Below are 21072 nucleotides of genomic sequence, written 5' to 3'. Positions count from 1 at the left end.
GGGTTTTCATGCACCAAATTCTATGTACCAAATTAAATAATAATCCTGAGGGTCTGTTGAATCCTAAACCAGCCTAAATTTTTTCAACTAGCTTAATTTTCCTGAAAAGGAACAAAACAGCAGGAGTACCTCCCCACACCTGCCACACCCACTGAGAACACCTTATATTTAAATGTAGGGCACATCTACAGAAACCACTGACATACATTTAATGCCTGAAAATATATGAGACACCAAATTCTATTGTTTTGACTTATGAAGCTTAAAATTATTTCTCTTAAAGGAAATTGCTACTGAATTTTTCTAAAAGAAAGATTAAAATATATGTCCTTAACAAAGTATTCAAACACTGATTAATCTGAATATTTTGATTTAGGATGTTGTGTTCCATGAGCTGGTTGTCTGCATCAGGCATTGAGAAGTTCTGCCTGTGGCAAGGAAAGTCGCTATATGCACAGACAGATTTCCCCTCTGAAAGCCTGATAATGCGTTCTTGCATGTAAGTCTAAGGGACTGCTAAAAAAAAGAATGGTCTTTTTGATACTGATGTGAATTTTCTAAAACAGCCTGAGCGTGGTTCCCCAGAGACAAGATGTTTCTTTTGGTTAAAAAGGACTCTAGGAAGTGGTGAGTGATTTTTAGTTTTTAGTGGAGGTGTTACCAAAATGGTAAGAAATGGCCTAACACGTGGCAATTCTGCAATTGCCTTCAGGCTCCTCTATTACCAGGAAGCCCCGTGACTGTAAAAACACACATGAGAACCAAGTCTTTTTTTTCAGAGGCAGCTCAGTATTGATAAAACACAGTCTTTATGGACAAATTATCACTGCCACCTGAAGCTTTCATAATCCCTGAACTTTTTTTTTTTAAAGATTTATTCCCTCCCTCCCTTCCTTCCTTCCCTCCCTTCTACCCTCTCCCAATCTCTCTCTCTCTCTCTCACTCTCTCATTTTCTTTCAAGAGCAAGGAAAGAGGGAGAGAGAGAAGTCTAATAGGCTCCACGCCAAGCACAGAGCCTGAGGCAGGACCCAGTACCACAACCCTAAGATCATGACCGGAGTTGAAATCAAGAGTTAGATGCTCAACTGACTGAACCACCCAGACACTCCCATAATCTCTGAACATTAAGTACCATTTAAATGGCTTTTAATTAAGGATAACTACTAATTACCTCTGAGGGGAAACCCAGATGTTTCAGTTGTATTCCTTGCCCATTCTGTACATATTCATGAATGGCATTCATACGGGCTAAGGAATTTTTGTATCCCTTAAAAGTTCTGTTGTTAGCTCTGTGGCTTGTAGAGTTCAGATTCCTTTTTTATTCAAGCATTTTTTTTTTTTTAAGCTCTAATAATGCTCTTCAGTATTAGCTCTTAGATTCTGACATTTTGGAAACGACCTCTCTTGGCCTTAGGCCCCCAAAGTAAAGGAATAGGCTTTGTGTCTATTCTTGTCATTAAACACAGAATGGTCAGTGTGTCAAAACAGTTCTCTCCTTGCGTTAGCACCTGGTTACTCTACATGCTTGACCAGGAAGCCAGTGGCATGCTGGACACAGCCTGTGGAAACTCCAACACAGCCTGGTCAACAGAGGTGATCTCTAAGAAGCGGAGGTTAGGGAGTAAATTAAAGGAGCTAAATGATGGTGTATATCTGACAAAGGGTTGTTGGAGGTGGAAGTGGTATACATTTCTTGTTTCTGAAGATAAACGGACAGCAAGGAGACCGAGAAATCCCAAATGAATTATAACTTCATGTCCGTTTCACAAGTACAGCGGACAAGATTTTCTTTTTTTTCATTCCCCCAGTGAAAACGATTTCTTGAGATAGGTAGAAGTAAGCCTGGTTTCCGATTTTACCCTTATATTTACCCACTGCCATTGTTCTAGTGCCTCTGTGTTCCAATGAGCCATTTCTTGTCATTTAAAACAACACCCTTACTAAAAGTTAAATGAGCTACTGGAGGGAGCTACAAGGAAGTTCTAAGTAGTTACTTTTGAGAGGAAGAAGCTGTAAGTGAACATGAGGAATTTGTTAGCTACGAAGAGGAGTTTCCTAGGACACTGGAGTGGGTAATTGGATCTTCTTTCTCTTGAGACCGTGAAAGCACTTGGACACAAGACAGGGGGATAAATTAGACAAGCTGACAAGGTCATTCTCTGGGACTTGAACACCGTGAATATATCATAAAGGGAGTTACTATTGATATCAGAGGGGTCCTGTATGCCCCCCAAATCCAGGGATGCTACTAGGCTCCATGAAAATGTCCTTGACCGGGAGACCACTGGGCACAAGCAACAATGCTGCCCACTAGTCAGACAATACCTTGAAATAGTCGATAAGTGCTTTTGAATACTTCACGGCGTGGTCCCTTTTGAGCCGAAACATCCGCCAGTACAGGAGAGCCAGGCAGCGGTAACTGTGGCGGAAAGAGAGAAATGGGTGCTGGGAGGATGAGTGTGTCCTCTGCCAACAAGACTTAAACAGAAACTCTTGTTGTTCGAAGGCACCCCATATTTATTTCACGATTACGTATCTGAAATATCATTATACTCATGTTTATGTCTGCTAAGTATCTGACCTTCCTTGTGTTCAAAAGACCTAATTCAAAATTCCAAGGAGTTACACCATAAATACATTTACCACTAGATCCTCACTTTATTGCTGCTTTCTTGGGGCTAAGGGACAGGCCATTTTCTTCTTCTGCCACTAGAGGGCAGTCTCTCTCCATGAGAGGAGTGAGGGAGTGCTCACACACAGCTTTCACTGTGACTAGGTGAGTCTCTGGCCAGAGCCACCTTCCTTCCTGACTGCCCCCTGGTGCCCAGGACCTCAGCAGTGTCAGCTTAGCTGAAAGAATAGCTCTTTACCTGTTTGTCTTCCCTTCACTTTTAAACTACTTTACTGGACTGGAAGTAGGTCAAAGAAAGTAACAGGTACAAATGTCTTGTAAGCAGAAAGAATTCAATGCTGAGAGTAGTTATTCTTATTTTATTGTTTTATATTTATTATTTACATATTAGTATTCTATCTTATATAATGTGAAGTATTAATAATCATTATTAATTTGTTAATCCTAGTATGGAATTTTGAAAAGAACGCAGAAAGCCTTTCCTGAGACATACCCTCTTTTCCTTGGAGTTTTTCACTCATAATTATTTGCTAACTCAGATGTGGTGCTGACATGCTGGAATGCCAACATACCACATACAACTTTCTAGTCTCTTCTGAGCACATCAAACTGCAGATGATGGAAAACTACCCGAGGACATTCTCTTCTGTGTATGTTGCTGTTACTTTCCTTGAGACTTGATTCTCTGCCCTGTAGATTAGGTTCTAGAGTAGAGTGTGAATCACCAGAGAGCAAAGAATGTCGGATTTCTACAGGTAGGTGTTCTGTGATTTGGGAGAGTGGGATGAGGTGTCCCAAGGAAATGTAATGGGGAAAACTATCATCCTCACATAATCAGTACCATTGTAATCATTGCAGATTAGAAAAGATCTATTACATACTGGAACAGTTTAAAAGAAATTCTTCTATTATTACAGTGTAATGAACTTGTTCCTTAGACTGATGTGTTGAGAACTTCAGCCCATCATCTTGATTCAGTCATACTAATCCCACATGTACATCGACAAATGGATTATTTTGATTGTGTCTAAAGTGTTAAACACAAGGGAAATGACACTTGGCACAATTCACATTCAAATTATTAAAGCACAGACCTACCTGATTTTAAAGTTGGGTGTGTATACCCACACACGCACAGGTACATGCATGTGTGCACAAAGACACACACAGAGACTCACACAATCACACAGAGTAACAATTATTCTTGTGTAATGGACCTGTTGATTCTCAATCACTGTGAATTCAGATCATGTATGGTATAGCAACAAGAAATGGTGAGGACTCTCCCTGGTCACCATTAGAACTGCATTTGGTTTTGCATGTCAGAAGACACTAGAAAAAGTATGCCTTTCAGCACCTGATTTACCAATGAACATATACAAGGCTGAGGAAGGTATTTTAAGCTGATATCATGCACTCACCATAATGCAGCCAATTGTTTGTCCTCTGGTGTTGCATTGGGGCCTGAATGGGTTTTTAGTCTCATAGCATACCTCGGGGGAAAAAAAAGAAAAACAAAAGAAATTTTAAAAAAGCTTTCTCATTAATAATAAAACATCTTTTATGATTGAAGTTCTCTTGCCCAATACTTAGTTTTTCATAGCACTTGCTGTTAATTCTTTCTCTCTCTCTCCTCTTTCTCTCTTCCTCCCTCCCTCCCTTCTTTCCTTCCTTCTCTAGAGGGAGGGGGGAGAGGGAGAGGAGAGAGAGAATCTCAAGCAGATTCCCCGCTGAGCATGGAGTCAGACATGGGGCTTGATCTCGGGACCCTGAGATCATGACCTGAGCCAAAATCAAGAATCAGGCACCCAACCAACTGAGCCACCCAGGTGCCCCACCTGTTAATTCTTTCTTACAAGCTAGCTGATGCTGCCCATTTCCCCCTAAGCATGACACTACTATGACAACTAGAACAAAAGAACTTTTAGGACCATCTAGCCACTTCCTGCTCCTCAATAATATAAGTCCAAATGCTACAGACAGTTGAGAGTGATACCAGACGTGTCAAGGTGACACATCCATTTTTACTAATTTAGACTTATGGCTGAGTGGCTGACAAGATGGAGTGAAGTTCAACCCTTCTAAACCAATATCCAGAAAAACGTTCACTCCCTGTACTCAGATGAATGCTTAGATTTACGCTTTTTTCATTATTCAGGAATTCTGACTTTGATGGCTGCGTAAGTGTCCTATGTGCACAACTAGTGGCATTTATGCACTTTACTTAATCCCTCGTATTTCTCTAAACCAAGGGGACTATGGTCATTCCATTCTCCCAATAATATACCAAGTTACTTGCAGATTTTTTGAGAGAGCTGAGACAGTAGGTGAATGGTCAGAAAGTCCTGGGTTCAAATCTGAATTTAGCCTCAATTTCCCTACCAATAAAATAAGACTAATACTGCTGATCACATAGCATTGTTGTAAGGATAGTATTGGTAGAGGTCACTGTAAATGCTTAAGAAATGTTACTGTTATACTAGCTCCCCACCATGCACATTTGTAGGGTCTCTGAATATACCTCCCTCCGTGCACAGTTTTCCTAGTGGTTGCTCTGGTTTTTTACAAATGCGTATGTGGCTTACTGCAATGCACTGGTGTTAACATGTTCCACTTGGAGTGAAGAGTGGAGACTTTATTTCCTTTTAGGTCTCTTGACTTTACTCTCTTTTAGATAATGTTATCTTGAATATCAGCTGGTGGTATAATTTTTGTTTTCATCACTGAATAGGACTTGTAAAACTCAGGAGGAGGATAGCTTATCACATGAATCCTTATCTCTGTTCTTCTGTTGTTCTTCCTCCTTTCTGATGCTCCAAGATTCCTTCATTTGTCCTCTCCTTTCGGTTTGAGGAACTTCCTTTAGCCCATCTTTATAGGTTAAAAACCCGTATTTTGTTTTTCTTAGTCGGAGAATATTTTTATTTCCTCTTCATCCCTGTATAATGAAGTTTCATTGAGTCTAAAATTCACAGTTTGAGGGTTTTTTTCTGTCAGCACTTGAAAAATGTCATGCCACTCTCTTCTCTCCTCCGTGGTTTCAGATGAGAAGTCTGCTGTCATATGAACTGGTGCTCCCCTACAGGTTATGTATCATTTCTCTCCTGTTATCTTCAGGATTTTTGGGGTTTTGTTTTTAGTTTTCAGAAACATTGTTATGATGTGTCTTGGCATGCATTTTTTGGTCTTATCCTACTTGGGTTTTTTCTCAGCTTCTTATACATGTAGGTTTATGTCTTTTGCCAAACTTGGCAAGTTTCAGCCATTACTTCTTCAAATACTCTCTGAGTCCCACTTGCTTCCTCTCCTGAGACTCCAATGATACACACGTTGGATCTTTTGTCCCTGTGCTTGAGGATCTATCCATTTTTCTTTCAGTTTCTTTTCTTTTTGTTGTGCATGTTGGGTAAATTCTATTTGCTGTTCTCAGGATCACTAATTCTATCCTCTGTTGTTTTGTTGAGAAAGGTCTTCAAAAAGCTGTGACTGCCAGTTGACCTGGACCCTGTGAGCTGGACCCAGGTGACTGGAGGCTCCTCACCTCCTCCCTTGTCCTTGAAATGTGGGTTCTACTTGCCTTTTCTGCTCCCAGCGGCTGCTGCAAGGATACACCTTGAGATAGAGATATGGCGTGGAGAACATCTGCGCAGGGTATTGGCTGAACCCATTTAAGGCCTCTATATAAACTTTAAGATCTGGTGCACCGGTGTAGGGATCCATTCATCTTCTGGCCACCCAAGTAAGTTCTCTTTGCTTATTAAACCTGCCACCCACAAAACTGGAGTGGTCTTCCCCTTTCCCCCTGTGTCTCCCCACTCCCAGTGTACAGAAGGAGGATTCAGATTACACACGGGAAGGTCTTGAAAGGGTTATACACCAACACATCTCCACTCTATTACTGAGCCCATCCAGTGAGATTTTTGTTTCTCCTATATTTTTCATTTCTGCAATTTATGTTTAGTTCTTTTTAAAAAATAACATAATTCTTTGCTGAGCTTTTTTTTTGTTTCTTTGAAGAGAATTTATCATTGTTTGTTGAAGCATTTTTATGATGGCTGCTTTAAAAAATCCCTGTCAGATAATTCCAGTGTCTGGTTCATCTTGGTGGTTGGTGTCAAATGGCTGTCTTTTCTCATTTCAGTTGTCATTTCTTGTTTCTTGGTATGATGAGTGAGTTTCTATTGTAACTTGGACATTTGGCTCTTATGTTAGGAGACCCTGGGTCCTATCTAAATCTTTTCTTTTAAAAGGAAGTCATCCTGTTTAGGTTTGGCAGGCAGGTCCAGGCCTACTTCTGGGCTGTAATTCCAATTACAATTTAATTTTCAGAGCCTTTGTGGTGCCATTTTGATTTGTGGTGCTTGGTATTTCTTGGGGAGAAAGGAATTCTCCACCTCTGGGGACAAAGAGGGCAACCTGAGCGGGACAGTTGTGATGAGATCTCCCTTGCCAGTCCTCCCAGCCCCCGGTGATTCTCAGTGAGGGAGAAGAGTCCTAAGCCTGGTGGGCAACATGCAGATTTAAGGTGGTGAATTAGTGTTATTTTCCAACTCAGATAAGAAAAATTTCTTTGTCTTAGTTTTCTAAGTAGTTTAAGGGATTCTATTCAGTCTGAGTTATCTAGAAGATAGATTATATTCTCCATCATGCAATGCCACTTGCATCAGTGAACACACCAGAGTCCTAACCCTGGTGCACAGCAAGTGCAGCACATCACACCTCCAGGTGTATTTGGCGGACATCAGGCTTTTACTGTTGTTTGCATTTGTTTATTTATTTGTTTTTTAAAATTTGAATGCCTTAAAGGGGGCCATGCACACTCCAGTTCACCACAGGCCCTCGGACTTGTTTATTTGTTCATTCAGATATTTACTGAGCACATACTACATTGCAGGAACCGTTCTAGGGATTAGGGATATATCAACAAACAAACCAGAACACCCCCTCGCAGTTCCCTGTGCTGAGGCACTTGCATACTTGCAGTCTAGGACACCTTCCTTCTTTGTGCCCATCCAGGGCCACGCTTTTCTTACGTGCTTGCGGATATGAGTCTGTGCCTTACTCTGAGGAAGCAGTGGGAGAATCTAGCATCTCTTAGAGTAATTTTAAGGATTTTACTATGGTGATTTCTTGCCTTCATTGACAATAACACCATGCCATTTAAGAAAATGGAATGAGGAAATCACCAATACACTGATGTAGTAGAAATATTTTAAGAAGAAAAATGACTGAACAGTGTTGACTTTCAAAACATTAAAAAAATTAAAAAAAATTATTAAGAGGTACTTTATGAAGACGACGTGTACTCTGATACAGAGATGACAGTTTCAAAGGTTGGAAACTACTTACTGAAGGAAAGTGGTATACAATACCAACTTGCATCTTTGGACCAATGCAGATCAAAAAGGTTATGACCTAAGATGGCTAGAAATCTTTCATCTGGACTGACAGAGTAAATACCTAATCTTAGGTTGCAAAGAATTCCAGAATTAGAAAAGTCTCTTAAAGTTAGTTTTGGAGAAGAATAGTTTCACCTGTGGGTATTAAATATTATCCAAGCAGTTGAATTAATTAGAGACATAAACTGTATGACAAGGTTCTCAGTATGATTCATGGATGAGATTTCCTTAAGGGTTCATTAAAAACACATTAAAGATGTGTATTTCTAGGTCTCCATGATGGAAGACAAGAGTCTCCCATCCAATCCCTTGATGTGCCCATGTTAGAAACCCTGCTTCTGGTCACATGACATGTCTCAGCCCAGGTGAGGGATGGTGTTCCTATTCAGGTCTAAGACCAAAACATCAGTATCCTCTGAGACAGCATATCACTGGAGGGATTTCCTTTCCTAAAATACCCCTGAATCTTTTCTCTTGTTGAATACTCCTGAATCATTTACTGATGGAGTTAGGATTTTCATTATACTAACCTGAATTAGATTTTTTTTTTTTAACGCAGTATAAAGGTGAAATTAGTTCAAAATCGGCCACTTCCCACCTGGGTGAGGTAGGCATGTCACATCTCACTCGCACTCAGCTTCCTTTCTGTAGCAATCGAGGGTTAGAAGAGCTCTCCTGCTCACTCACAAAGAAAGCAAAGGAAGCAGGGTGTGTTAAAGTGCCTTGCAAAATCCTACATTCCTCTTTGTGAGGATGAACCTTAGTTCTTGGTAGCTGATGGTGAAAGCTGGGATCCTTTTCTCTGTATTCAGAGTACTGACATACATTCCTCACCCTCTCCACTTCCCCAACAAGACACAGTGCTTACCTGATGAGCTCTACTGTTTCCGAATACATTGTATAAGGAGATTTGGATTCCATCGGGCCTTGTTCCATTGCGTTTCCACACTCAATAAATGACAAAGCTGCTTCAGCATAGTTCAAAGCCTTTCCAAACTTTTCCACCTGATCAACAGAGTTAATAGAGTGTCTTCCCTAAGTATATATTTTTTTAAAACAGTATTGTCACATAGTCTATATGCTTTGAGAAACCCGACTTTGAGTTCCAAAATCCTGTGAAAGGAGCCGAGAGAAGAAAGAAATAGGACGCTTCCTTCTCCAGTTATTTTCACAAATTGCTACTGGCTTAGGGTAAGTGAATGAATGGTTACAGACAGATTTGTCCCAAATCCATACGACAGCTGCCTATCAGAATTGGTCAGAACTACATGCTTGCTCTAATTTCTCTTTCTCTCTTTCTAACCCGTAATTGCTGGGCAACTTCCATCCTTGTCCCTCCATGCTATGCTAAACAAAAAAAACTTGGGGGATTACCTCAAGTTGTCCAAATTTATGTTAATTTCCTCCCACATCAGTGAGGATATCTGAAAATCAGCATCATATTCTTTGGTTCTCATAAATCTGAACTTACATATCAAGTTCCTACTTCCATATATTGTTACTCTCTGTGGTAATTACGTATTCTAAATTCGGACTGTATAATCTTCCCAGTTTTCACATACTCTTTCATCAACACAAACAGAATTACACAAATACTCTATTATACGAGGTCTTGCCTCTAAAAGCAATTCTCATTCATAATGGATACTGTAGAAAACACCAATGGAGAGCAAAACCCTCCCTCCGTGGCAAACCAAGTCTTTAAACAGCTTATAACTCTAATGGGCCATAGAGAAATTTCTCGGCAGTGCTTTCAGACTAAGGAGGTCATTTCATTCAACAAGTATTTTCCACAGCACCCAGTTCTGTGCCATGTGCACTTGATACACAAAAGCTCCTTCCAGGAACCCAGAACACATCTGAAGAGAAAAAACATGCACCCACAATATAGTTCAAAGTACAAGGCAGTCTGTGATTAACTGAGAAAATGCAAAACCAAAAGTCCAATGCAAAGAGATGGTAGGAAGGGAGCAAGTCAGGGGTTCAGCTCGGGGGGAGACCTAAAAATGAGAGTAGGAAGGAATGGGTATGACTTGGCTGGGTTTGGTGAGGAAGCTGGAGGTGTGAGTAGCTGTGAGTGTCTGTGTGAGGCTCTGTGGCTGCAGGAGCCTGCGCTGGGATGAGTGAGGTGTGCTCAGAGGCTGGGAGGGCATCAGCCTGTATGGAACAGCATGTTGATAGGCAAGGTCACATTTGGTAACACGACACAGAAGGAACGATCTTGGTAAACCTTGGGTGATTCAGGAGGAAAATTCCACTCTGCTTTAACATTCGGTGCTCTTCTCTAATAGTGACCACACATCAGCTTCTTCAGGTGACCAGAACTCTCCACCACACTGTGGGGTTGTGAGGAGAAGAACCGGACCTTCCATTTCATTTGTCTATTTTCTGATAACTCTGCTTATCTCCCCTGCACCCCCGTGTCCCTAGGCAGAGATCTTCATACAAATAAATGTTTGATTGGCAACATCACTAGCACTGGGAGAGGGGTACGCTTCTGGTTTCAGCATCTTCAACACTGGAATAATACCCTGAAGGGCATTTGAAATGCCTTATTCATCTCTGGCACCCTAATGCCAGTTTGGAATGCTGGAGGGGAACAGAACTGGAATTACTAGGTAGGAAAGAGTCTCTTTGGAGGAGACCGTAAGATGGAACAACCATGTGATTGCTCTTAGAAAAAGCTAGAAGTTTTCTATGTCTTGCCTGGAAGAGTCAAGCTTTCCAAAACAGGAGATCATCTAAGTTTGTTTTGTTTTGTTTTGTTTAAAACATCAAGTCATGGTGACTTTAGCGTCTTACGTGCAGCATAATAGTTTCTGTGTTATACAGTTTCAGAGGAAGTATTAATTTTGGCAGATACACAGGCAGAACAGGAGTTTTTTTGAAAAGGGATTTGATCCTGGGACCAAGCCAAGGGCTGGCCAGGCTAATAAGAAAGAAAAATGCAAACCCAGATTTTTTTTTTTTTTTAAAGGAACAAAATACTACCACCCACTGACTCCATTGCCTCTAGTTACTATTCAAACCTTAGAACTAAATTGAAATATTCATTTATCCAGGACTTTCTCCCAGTCAGACATTATTGGTTGAAGTCATAATTTATTGGGTTATGAACACTTGATTATATAAACATTTCTCCATTTAACAGACCCAGCCATCCTTGTAATAGATTTTATAATTACCCCAGCTATATGGCCCCGGTGATGAAGCTGCAGTACAAACATAATTTGGAAGAACATATCTGGAGAGAAAAGGGTCTTACCATTGCATCTGCTTTATGCTTCATCCGTTTAGCTTCTTGCATAAAATAATCTGCACTGCGTGGCCTGCAGGAGAGAATAGTAAATGCCATTACTGTGTAAGTGCAAGATCTTTTGAAAATATTCTCCCCTTTTACTCAAACTTGAATCACAATTTTCAAAGTCTGTTTAATATAGAATCAAGCACTTTTGCGTTCCCAAATTACTGTGTATATGTGAAATATCACAATTCTTTTTCTCTTAAATTAGCTATTCAAAACACACTCAATATATGCAGATAGTTTACATTTATAGTGATTTTAACATGGTTCCCCAGTGCCTAATTTGTGAATCAGATTTCTTATTGCATGGTTAAGAAAACAAGTAAAAAATCTTATTTTACATGATATTTGTATATAACAATCCCTTTTTAATGTAAAGATCATAAATATACCTCATAATAACTGTATGGATATGTATGGATGAGTATGTTTACGTATTCTTATGAAAGTACGTGTCATTTATATGCATAAATACAGTTGCATGTATCTATAATTATTTTAGGGTTTCCCCGTGGAAAATGAAAAGAGGTAACACTGTATCATTATATTCCAGTTGTAATGAAGTTAATTGTAAAGTGATGTCTACCTTGTAACAATGCAAACATGGCATGTATTCTCCAGAGTTCTGATTAGCTAGCTGGTAAACATTAACAGCAGACATGTGCATTATTAAAGCAATAACCCTGGCCAGCACTAACTCTGTTGGGAGATGAAGGTAATTCATACAGAGACTGATCTGAGTGTGTGTAATGACTCCAAGTTATGCTAAGCTACTCATCAGACAGTACCTTTTATGCTTAGTCTGATAGATTTTTAAAAATCTGCATACTCTAGGTACGATCCGCATATAATTTTTTATATTATGGGTCTTTATATAATCAATAAACTTGACCTATTCATGAATATCCAATATAAGCCAGGACTCCCCAAATGAGAGGTAAGATGTAAATAGTGATATTAATCACAGAATGACTCACCTATTGTTACATGCTTATTCTGAACTCTCTTCTTTCAGATTCTAATAGGTCTTTTCCCTTACCACAATATTAGGTGGTCAGAGCATCCTTTTACTCAAAGAGGATTATCAAAAATGCTTGGAAATGCCATGTGCACCATGACAATCCCCAAAGTTTATCCTCATCTTAATGGCTTTAATCAATTAAACAAATAAACAAACCATTTAGTTTCAAGTGCAAATCATGGAGGTGAGAAAAGGACCTTGGTTTTACTTCCCCATAAAACATTGTATTATTGTGGAAATGTGCTGAGAATATTTAACTTTTCCAACAAAGAAATAAGGAAAATAGTTACAGAATTTCCTTAATGTGTAAAATGAAACTCCCTATCTTTGGCTCATCATCCCTCTATCATTCTTGCCATTAGGTCTGAAACCTTTCCTTCATCTCGGGAGTGGGGGTCTCCATGGCAGTGGGGCCTGAGGTGTCCTTCATAGGAAGGTCCTGCTCCTACTGACTCTGTTTCTCTAGTTCATCTCCTAGATGTTCACACTTCTTCCATTTGAATGGGTTTTAGATGACTTTACATGTGGTTTTCCCTTCCTTGCCCACACATTGACCTTTGAACATATACTAAATACTGGTCTTAGACTCCAATTCTGAAATTTAAATACGTGTTGCTACTGTCTTTGTTTTTTCGTGGACTTCATGTTTCAGAGCAGTTTTAGGTTTACAGCAAAATTAAATGGTAAGTATAGAGAGTTGTCATATACCTCTTGCCCCTCTCCCACCAGCCTCTCTTACCTTCCTTAACATCCCCTACCAGAGAGGCACATTAGTTAGAACTGATGAACCTCCACTGGCATGTCATTACCACCCAAAGTCCATAGTTACATTAGGGTTCACTCTTGGTCTTGTGCATTTCATGGGGTATAAGAAATGTATAATGATGTTTATTCACCATTACAGTAGCATAGAGAATAGTTGCACTGTTTTAAGAATCCTCTCCGTTATTTTTTGTTGTGTTGTTGCTAAATGTCCCAGCATAGGAGGGCAGACCTTACCTCTAGCCCACACCCAGACCTGACTCCTGAGCTTCAGATGAGTTCACAGAGCCTATCTGCTCAGAAGAGGGGTTCCAGTATCTTCATCCTTTCCTCTTCTCTGTTATCAGATGTTGTGAGTGCATTCTCCTTGTAAAGATCCTCCCTTTCCTTATGGACCACATCTACCACCCAGGCCTGGCTTTTATCACCTCTATTGACCTCTAGTTTTACTTCCCTCCAACCTATCCTGAGCTTTAACAAAACTTGACTGTGTTTGTAAGACATGGCTTTCATTACATCACCATCCTACTCACAGACATAAAATCAATCTCCAGCTCCCAAAGAATCAATCTCAGTTCAGCCCGCCAAAGATCTTGCCTAACCCCTTGAACTGTACCAGTGACTCCCCAAGGCCCTCAACCACAGCCATGGGTGTCTTCCTTGCTGTGGTGTTTACATGCCATCTCTGTCTTAGAACCTCTCTGCTCATCCTTTTCCTCCCACCTGGAACACTCTGCTCACTGTGTGCACATTCACTTAGTGCCTTCTATGAGTTACCACTCCCCCAAGTTCTTATGCCGTGACATCCTCTTAGTAACTTGATCCATGCTCATCTCTGTCCTTCCTGGATGCCCCTTTCTGTTTACATTACACTTTTAGACATTTAATTACCTCCTGAGCTGTATGGCTAAGTCCTGGCATGTGGGCAGCTCTGTAGCTGGTACACTTTCAGCAGGACCTATGCTGTGGACATCTTTGATCTTCCCCACCCTATAGTTTGAGGCACATGGTAGAAGGTCCATGAATCGCCCCCTGAATAGCACTGAATTCATTTTTGAGCTTAGAAAAGAGTGGTGGCTTCTGATGGGGTGCAGCATCACAGCCAATAAACCAGAGAACGTCTCCATGGCAACTTGAAATTCTCCATATCATTATCGACTCCACACGCTAGTATATGAGTTTGGTCAATCTTTTTTTGTCTGGTTTTGCAAACCTTTTCACTAATAGATCATCATTTCAAATGTACTTCATTTTCATGAAAGGATTCTCCTGGCAATAAGGTATGGCATCTTAGTTTCAACTAACCTTCTAACTTACCCTTAGGGATGGCAGTGTCTCCTAATTCCTCATACATGTTCCTTAATCAACACTGTTCTTATCTGCAACCTATGAATGTACTTTTTAGACCTGATACAGAGGCTGAGTCACAAACTCTCACAATAGTGCACATGGATAAGTAACACATCTAATTTTCTGACTGTATCATAGCAGCTGACACTAACCTGAGATGCTGGGAAAAAAGTGTACCATCCAGAGGCCATTTACAAACACATTAGTTAGAATTTTTATCTTCGCATGTAACGGAAGGCTCACTACACTGAATCACTGAAGATTGCTGGATGATTGGCTCATTTCCTCCTTTCAGGTGATTTCCAGTGCCCTGCTCCTAGACCAGAACATTACAGAGGCAGTGGGGCCAATGGGATGCCACCAACACTGTCCAGTAGTGTAGTGGGCGCATGCTATCATGAAGGCATCACTCTGACGGCAATGTACAAGTCAGTAGGGACGCGGAACTGTCATCACCACTGTGGCAGTTACAGACTATAACTTGGCCAAGTCTTTACTACAATAAAATCGAATTATTTCAGTGTTCAAACAGATCTGTGATCCAATCTTCTGTTTTTTCTTTTTTTTTTTTTTTTAACATGAAAAGCCTCGAGTTTTCTTTTTTCATTTGGATAATAACTCTCCTCATATTGTTTTTTCACGGTGATGGTATTTTATGATTTACATCAATGAACCTAACAGAAGTTCAAATAAACATCATACACGTAACTAACTGTGTATCTCTGGTTCTTCAGAAATGGGGCTTGTGAGTGATCTTTTTAAAAACCAAGGCTTAGCCATGTGTATCTTTGTTGTAAGCTCTCTGCAACAACAACAAAAAATCTCAACACTTGATCCAAATAGAATGGTTTTTTTTTTTTCTCCTCACCCTCCCACTACCCGACCTATAAACACGCAGCCTTAGTTCTGAGCAGCAATAGGGTTTGAGCCACCCTGGTATTTCTTCTGGCAGAGAAGCATTAAAGCTACCTTGCTTTTTGTTCTGCTCCAAGGCTGAGATAGAGTTGAATGGTCTCCCACGGAGAGGCTGGCAGCCTTCTTTCTGTAATTCCTACCTCTGTGAGATACACTACCCCACCCCACCCTCCCTCTCCTCCCCCCACAGCAGAGCCGCCTGTTTTGTGAAAACTGGCAGGGATGGGAGCTCAATGTGTTTGAACAAACAGGTTCCTTGGCACAGCAGAAACCTGGATAATTTTCTTAGGGAAGTTGGAGTCCAAATCAGACAGATAGGCAACTGCATACCAAATGAATTCATCATCCGAGATCCTGTCAGCTTGTCATCTGATAAGTCCCATGGGTGTTACTGTGTCCCTCAGCTTTGAAGTACTTTCTTCACAAAGAAGGATGTGTAAGAAGTTAAGTACAGGCAACCCCCTGCTTTCTCAAAGTTTGCGTACAAGCCACTTGGCTTTTATGAAAGCCCTAGAATGGTTTTCGCTAATCTGGAGAGGATCTTAATGCTTCCGAAAAAAAGCTTTACTGTACTAGGGGAGGTCTCTCTTCCAAGTGAAGTAGTAGTGCAAGGTGAGCTCTCGGAAAGCTGGGATACTCTTTGCATTACACAATTTTGGCTTACAAATGGCTTCATATGAATGCTCTACCTTCAGCTAGTGGGGGAAACTGTAATTCTTTTTAATCCACTGAAGTGAACATGATTTAGGAGGGCACTTCAGAGTCAGGGTCTCTAGCAGGCTGGGATTGACTTTATGAGTGCTTCTTGAAGAAAGCAGGTAGACTGCATTTAAGCAGCAAGGATTCAAATGCACTTTTGGTTTCCATTAGCTTGATGCTGGCTGGGGCCCCAGGGTCTCCAGAGCCTGGCTTCTCAGAAGCACAAGTGATCACTCATTGTGTCTCATGCAGGCCATGACTGCTTCTCTCCTGGTCACGCGCAGAAAACAGCATGTTTTCTGGGATGCACAGGCTAAGTGTTGCAGGTTTTTGTCATTCAGTCAAAAGCCATTTTCTATTGAAACGGAAACTCATCACTTTGTTGTTCTTCTCTGCCTGTGACATGTAAAATAATTTTACAAAACTCCTAAAATGATCAGAGAACTAAGATTTCAATCAAGGAGGTCTGAAGGCATTGTCCTTCACTACTCCCCACCACCCTAAGCTTAGTCTTTTTCCTTTTCTCTTTCTCTCTCTCTCTCTGTTACTCTGTTTCAGTTAGAACAAAATAACTTGGCTGAGAGACCGGGATCTCATAAAGTAGAGAATTACATATGAAGAACATAAAGGTGTACTAATGGGGGGGCACCTGGGTGGCTCAGTTGGTTGTGTCTGCCTTCAGCTGAGGTCATGTTCTCAGGGTCCTGGGATCAAGCCCCGCATCAGGCTCTCTGCTGGGCAGGGAGTCTGCCTCTCCCTCTCTATCTCCCTCTGTGCACTCGCTCTCTCTATCACAAATGAACAGATAAAATCTTAAAAAAAAAAAAAAAAAGGTGTAGTAATGGTCTACCAGGAAAGGTGGGGAGGGGGACCTCCAGAAAAAAAACAATGGCCATAGTAAGCCCTCCGTGGGAGCACCTTGCCTCAACGTACTATTACCTCAAGGATTTCAATCGGTGTCCTCTGACTAAATCATGCCACAAGAGATCTGACCTTTTACGTGCAAGACTCTTCCTATCCTCTAAAAAATTAAATCCTTTTAGCTATAGATTTGCTGAGCATAATTATATCACAAATGCCAATCCTTCTTCCTTCCCGGCCAGCCACATTTCACACTCCATGGCCTTCAGCACCACGTGGTTGAGGGAGTCTTTTCTCAATGTCGGGGGGTTTAAGTAGCTGGGCTCCTGTTACGGGACAGATGGAATGTTTGGTGGTTGTGCTGAATGTGATGATCGTGACTGACTCTTCCTTGTGAAATATGGGCAGGAGACAGTCCTGGCATTCAGGATTCGCTGGCTCCTCAACACAGCAATATGGTTGCTGGGAAAGGGGACTTTATTTCCCAGCCAAGCATTTCACCACTCAGCTCTGCTCAGGACTTCTGTACGAGGCCTTAACCACACAGTTGTTCTCTCTCGATGTTCCTGGGCCAAGAACTCCCCTGTCACTAATTATGACACAAAGTAATCTGCAGCTCATGGCTTCACACTAATAAGATCAGTTTCTAGGCTTTGAGTTGAATCAAGTGCTGTCACTTATTGACATAAATTCTTACAGATTTTTTGTTTAACAAAAGTTTGGCAATCACACCAGCATCACCTTAAAACGGTGGCTGTCAAGTAGTGAATGTCGAGCATGGCTAAATGTCAGGAAGGAGGTGCAGCCACTCTGCCACCAATCTAAGCCTGCAAATTACGCAGAACAAGCTGACCTGGATCACGTTTTTAAAAATAAGTGTTATTTTGTTTGGTTCCATCTATATCCTGAAGACATAAACTGGTGCCTGTTTAATTGGTAAATAACATAGGAGAAGGGGTTGAGAAGCCGTGATTTTAAATTTACCTGCATGTAGATTCCTTATATTCACCGGGGGGGGGGGGGGGGGAACTGCAGGCCTTACTCTTCTGGGAATGTTATTCTAATTCAGTTGTGTTCATTCAGCACTTGTTATTAAGCGCCCACTGAATTCAGCTGTTGTCTGAATCGCATGTTTATTCAACCATTAACCAGTATTTATAATACAAAAGGATGAGTTTACTTTTATCTAGAAGCTACATGATGCAGCTTTAAAAATTAAATGACAGTGTGGCATCTGTTCCTTTTTGGATCACTGTAACTGGATTTCCATCAACTCTAAATTACTCCTGGGCGATTTCTCTAGCTCACTCCCCCCCCCCCCCCCCGGTGGCTTGTCTGGTTGGTTCACTGCTTGTGGACGCCTTCAGTGAGGAGAAGTCGAGGAAAGTGACAGGAGCCAGGTCCTTCGTCTGTCAATGAGGCTGCTGGTGGGGAAGCTGGTGTAGAACAGAGAGGAGCAGGAGGTGGAAGTTTTGGGGTCCCAAGACACTTTCCTGGAGAAGCCAGCCATATGCCTCCCTATGCCCTGAATTAATGACTGAGGATTAATTAATTTCATATCTTAACTCCATCCAGTGTACCTGGCCCTTAGTAAATACTCAGCACATATGAACTGGACCTGGGAGACATTCTGCATCAGTTTGGGTAACTTCCTAGTCCAGTCATCTTTAAGGGACATGGATTTTTATTGTTTTAAAGAAGAGATAATGCCTAGTTTTGCTTTTCAAGCTTCAAGGATCTTCCCAAGACTTTCTTAGTTCAGTGGTGGACTGGCTGTTGGAGTTGCATGTTTACTTTACCGTTAAGGATTTCAAATCAACTGGGACACATGGCAATTGGAACATGACATCTACCTCTCCATATGATGGATATATAAGAGTGCCTTTTTATTTCATTATATCTATATCTGTAAAAAGAGAAACAGTTTTATTGTAGCGGTCAGCCAGAAAAATTATACATATTGCTAATGGGAAGACATTAGCTTCGTTGACACAGAAGGTGAAAAAACTATATTCGCAATAGCCCCCGGCAGACTTTTTTTTTTCCTTTTGTAAGTAGTCCGAGAAACTGCAGATCAGAGTATGGCCATTTAGTTGTCACTGTTTCTGACATAGCTTTTTGGTCCATATACTGGAAAATTTCTTATATGTAAATTTTCCATATGTATGTTTAATATCATTATATTAATATATGTGATACCATTGTGTGTGTGTTTAAATATCATGCCCTTAACATCACCTGCTGGAAATGTTGGATGTTTTAAGCACTTTAGGGTCTAATACACATTGTGTTTGATTGCATTGTTAGATTAAGGCTTCTGAATGCAAACTGCCACGTTGTCATCAGACACAATTTTAATCTCCTGTTTTTACAAATTGTTAGAGCTCATGAGAATGATTTATACTACCAAACCCTAATTATATATGTGGTTACATATATAAGGGACGGTCCTCCCATCATATGCACACACCCTAGGGATTAATTACCACCTCACTTGATGGCTTAGGGCAGTGGAGAAACCAAGGGAAGGCGAGGTGGTGAGGGCCAGAAGAGTGTGCTGGGGCTGAGTGCAGCTGCAGCCGCCATGGGAAGAAGAAAAAAACATTCGCCCTCCTGGGCCACCCTTAAACTTTCATAAATCCAATTATCTTGGAATGCGTTCAGTAAGTGGAACAAACCAAAAATGTGGATTTGGCTTTCAACTCCCCAATTCTGTGCCCTTAATTAGTTCACTGAAGTCCAAGCATAAATTCAGGACTATAACTTCATATTCTCAGTTCTTGAGATGTCTGTGGGGTGAATAAATAGAGTGTGTCTATACCCTGGGTGAAGTCAGGGCCGGAGAAGAGGTTGGGTGGAAGATGGGTATGAAGGAGTCAATTACTTCTGCCCAGATGGTCACTCTCAGGAGATCTCATCTAACCAGGTCTTAGGAGAACCTCTGGGAGAGAGGTATCATGATTACTATTTTCCCAGTAAGGTCAAAGACATTTGGCACCCTTTACTTTTTCCAGTTTTGGGTGGGGTCAGTGGATTAAAGTCTGTCCCCTCAGACTGTAAGCAATGAGAGGACAGGATGACTCAGTGCTGCACACTATTCCACCCTGGGATTGAGTGGGGAGCCCACACAGACATGCACTGGATGTGTGTTAAATAGTTAATGTCAGAACCAGGATTCAAGCCAAACTCTTGAAACCGTATCTTCTGTCTTCCAGACTTGTCCTGGACACATATTTATTTTCCTTAAGAACCTAAATAATTTCCAGTATCATTTTATCACTTCTCCTTTATCATTTTCAGAATCTCAAGAGCATCCCAGGATGTTATTTTTATTCCTCTTCTTCTCCTGTTTCTTCTTTTAAATTGACGCTGGGAATGGAAGCAATACTTGGGGTTTCAGGGGCTAGGGCTGGGAAGGATGACAGGATATTTATTTTCCCGTTTAAGACCTGTTTATGCTATTATAAAGAATATGGCATTTTAGAAGGAAATAAACCAGGCATGCATCGCTATTATTCTTTGCCCATTATAATTTACTAAAACAAAAATGCTTCTCTTTCTGGTAGCATACAACCGCCAATAGCCCAAAATGCAGGTGCTCAGGAATGTAAGGCTCATGAATGCCATTTGCCTTAGCTTCCTGACATCTTGGATGCAACCCCAGTAGCTCTGGCTGTTGTAGCCTTTCAAAAAGCCCATGAGGACTCAGAGGCGCATTCAAAGTCAAGCTCCAGCTCCCTTTGAGAAAGCAACACTCACCTGACCAAGTCATGCATATAACCCTCCTACCCGTGGAGTTTCTGTTTTACCTTGCCCCTTACCATATCAACAAAGAGTCAACACTCACATATCATCGAAGACAAGTTTCTGCCTTTTGCAGTCCCTGTGGCCGTTGGCACCTGGAGACCATGGCTCTGTCTGTGGCCGTGACTTGTGGAGGACGTTTTCGGAATTGTTGTGAGCGGCCTTCTAAACAAAAAAACAACACACCAGTCTTTCAGAAACCTGGCTGAAAGGGCAACCCACTGTTTTGTGTTCTAGGTTGGAACTGATGATCCCTTGAGTTTAAATAAAGAAAAAGAAATATGTGTGTTTCAGTTCTCATGCTGAGGGCTTCTACATGCATTG

The 21072-nt window shown here is 41.1% G+C and overlaps 1 protein-coding gene across 9 annotated transcripts in view; it reads right to left on the bottom strand.

The window, feature by feature from the left end:
* The window catches only part of AFF3 (AF4/FMR2 family member 3), a 568940-nt gene that overhangs the window by 7349 nt on the left and 540519 nt on the right, over nucleotides 1–21072 (bottom strand). For all 9 annotated transcript variants that reach the window (XM_045981491.1, XM_045981489.1, XM_045981492.1 and 6 more), the window contains 5 exons: nucleotides 20792–20913; nucleotides 11298–11361; nucleotides 8901–9037; nucleotides 4055–4126; nucleotides 2327–2420 (listed from right to left, as the gene is read on the bottom strand). In XM_045981491.1, coding sequence (XP_045837447.1) covers nucleotides 2327–2420; nucleotides 4055–4126; nucleotides 8901–9037; nucleotides 11298–11361; nucleotides 20792–20913 — 489 coding nt within the window. The remainder of the gene's footprint in view (nucleotides 1–2326; nucleotides 2421–4054; nucleotides 4127–8900; nucleotides 9038–11297; nucleotides 11362–20791; nucleotides 20914–21072) is intronic.

Source organism: Meles meles, chromosome 16, assembly GCF_922984935.1.
Source record: "Meles meles chromosome 16, mMelMel3.1 paternal haplotype, whole genome shotgun sequence".
Taxonomy (NCBI): Eukaryota; Metazoa; Chordata; class Mammalia; order Carnivora; family Mustelidae; genus Meles; species Meles meles.
This window is presented reverse-complemented; position numbering and strand designations above follow the sequence as displayed.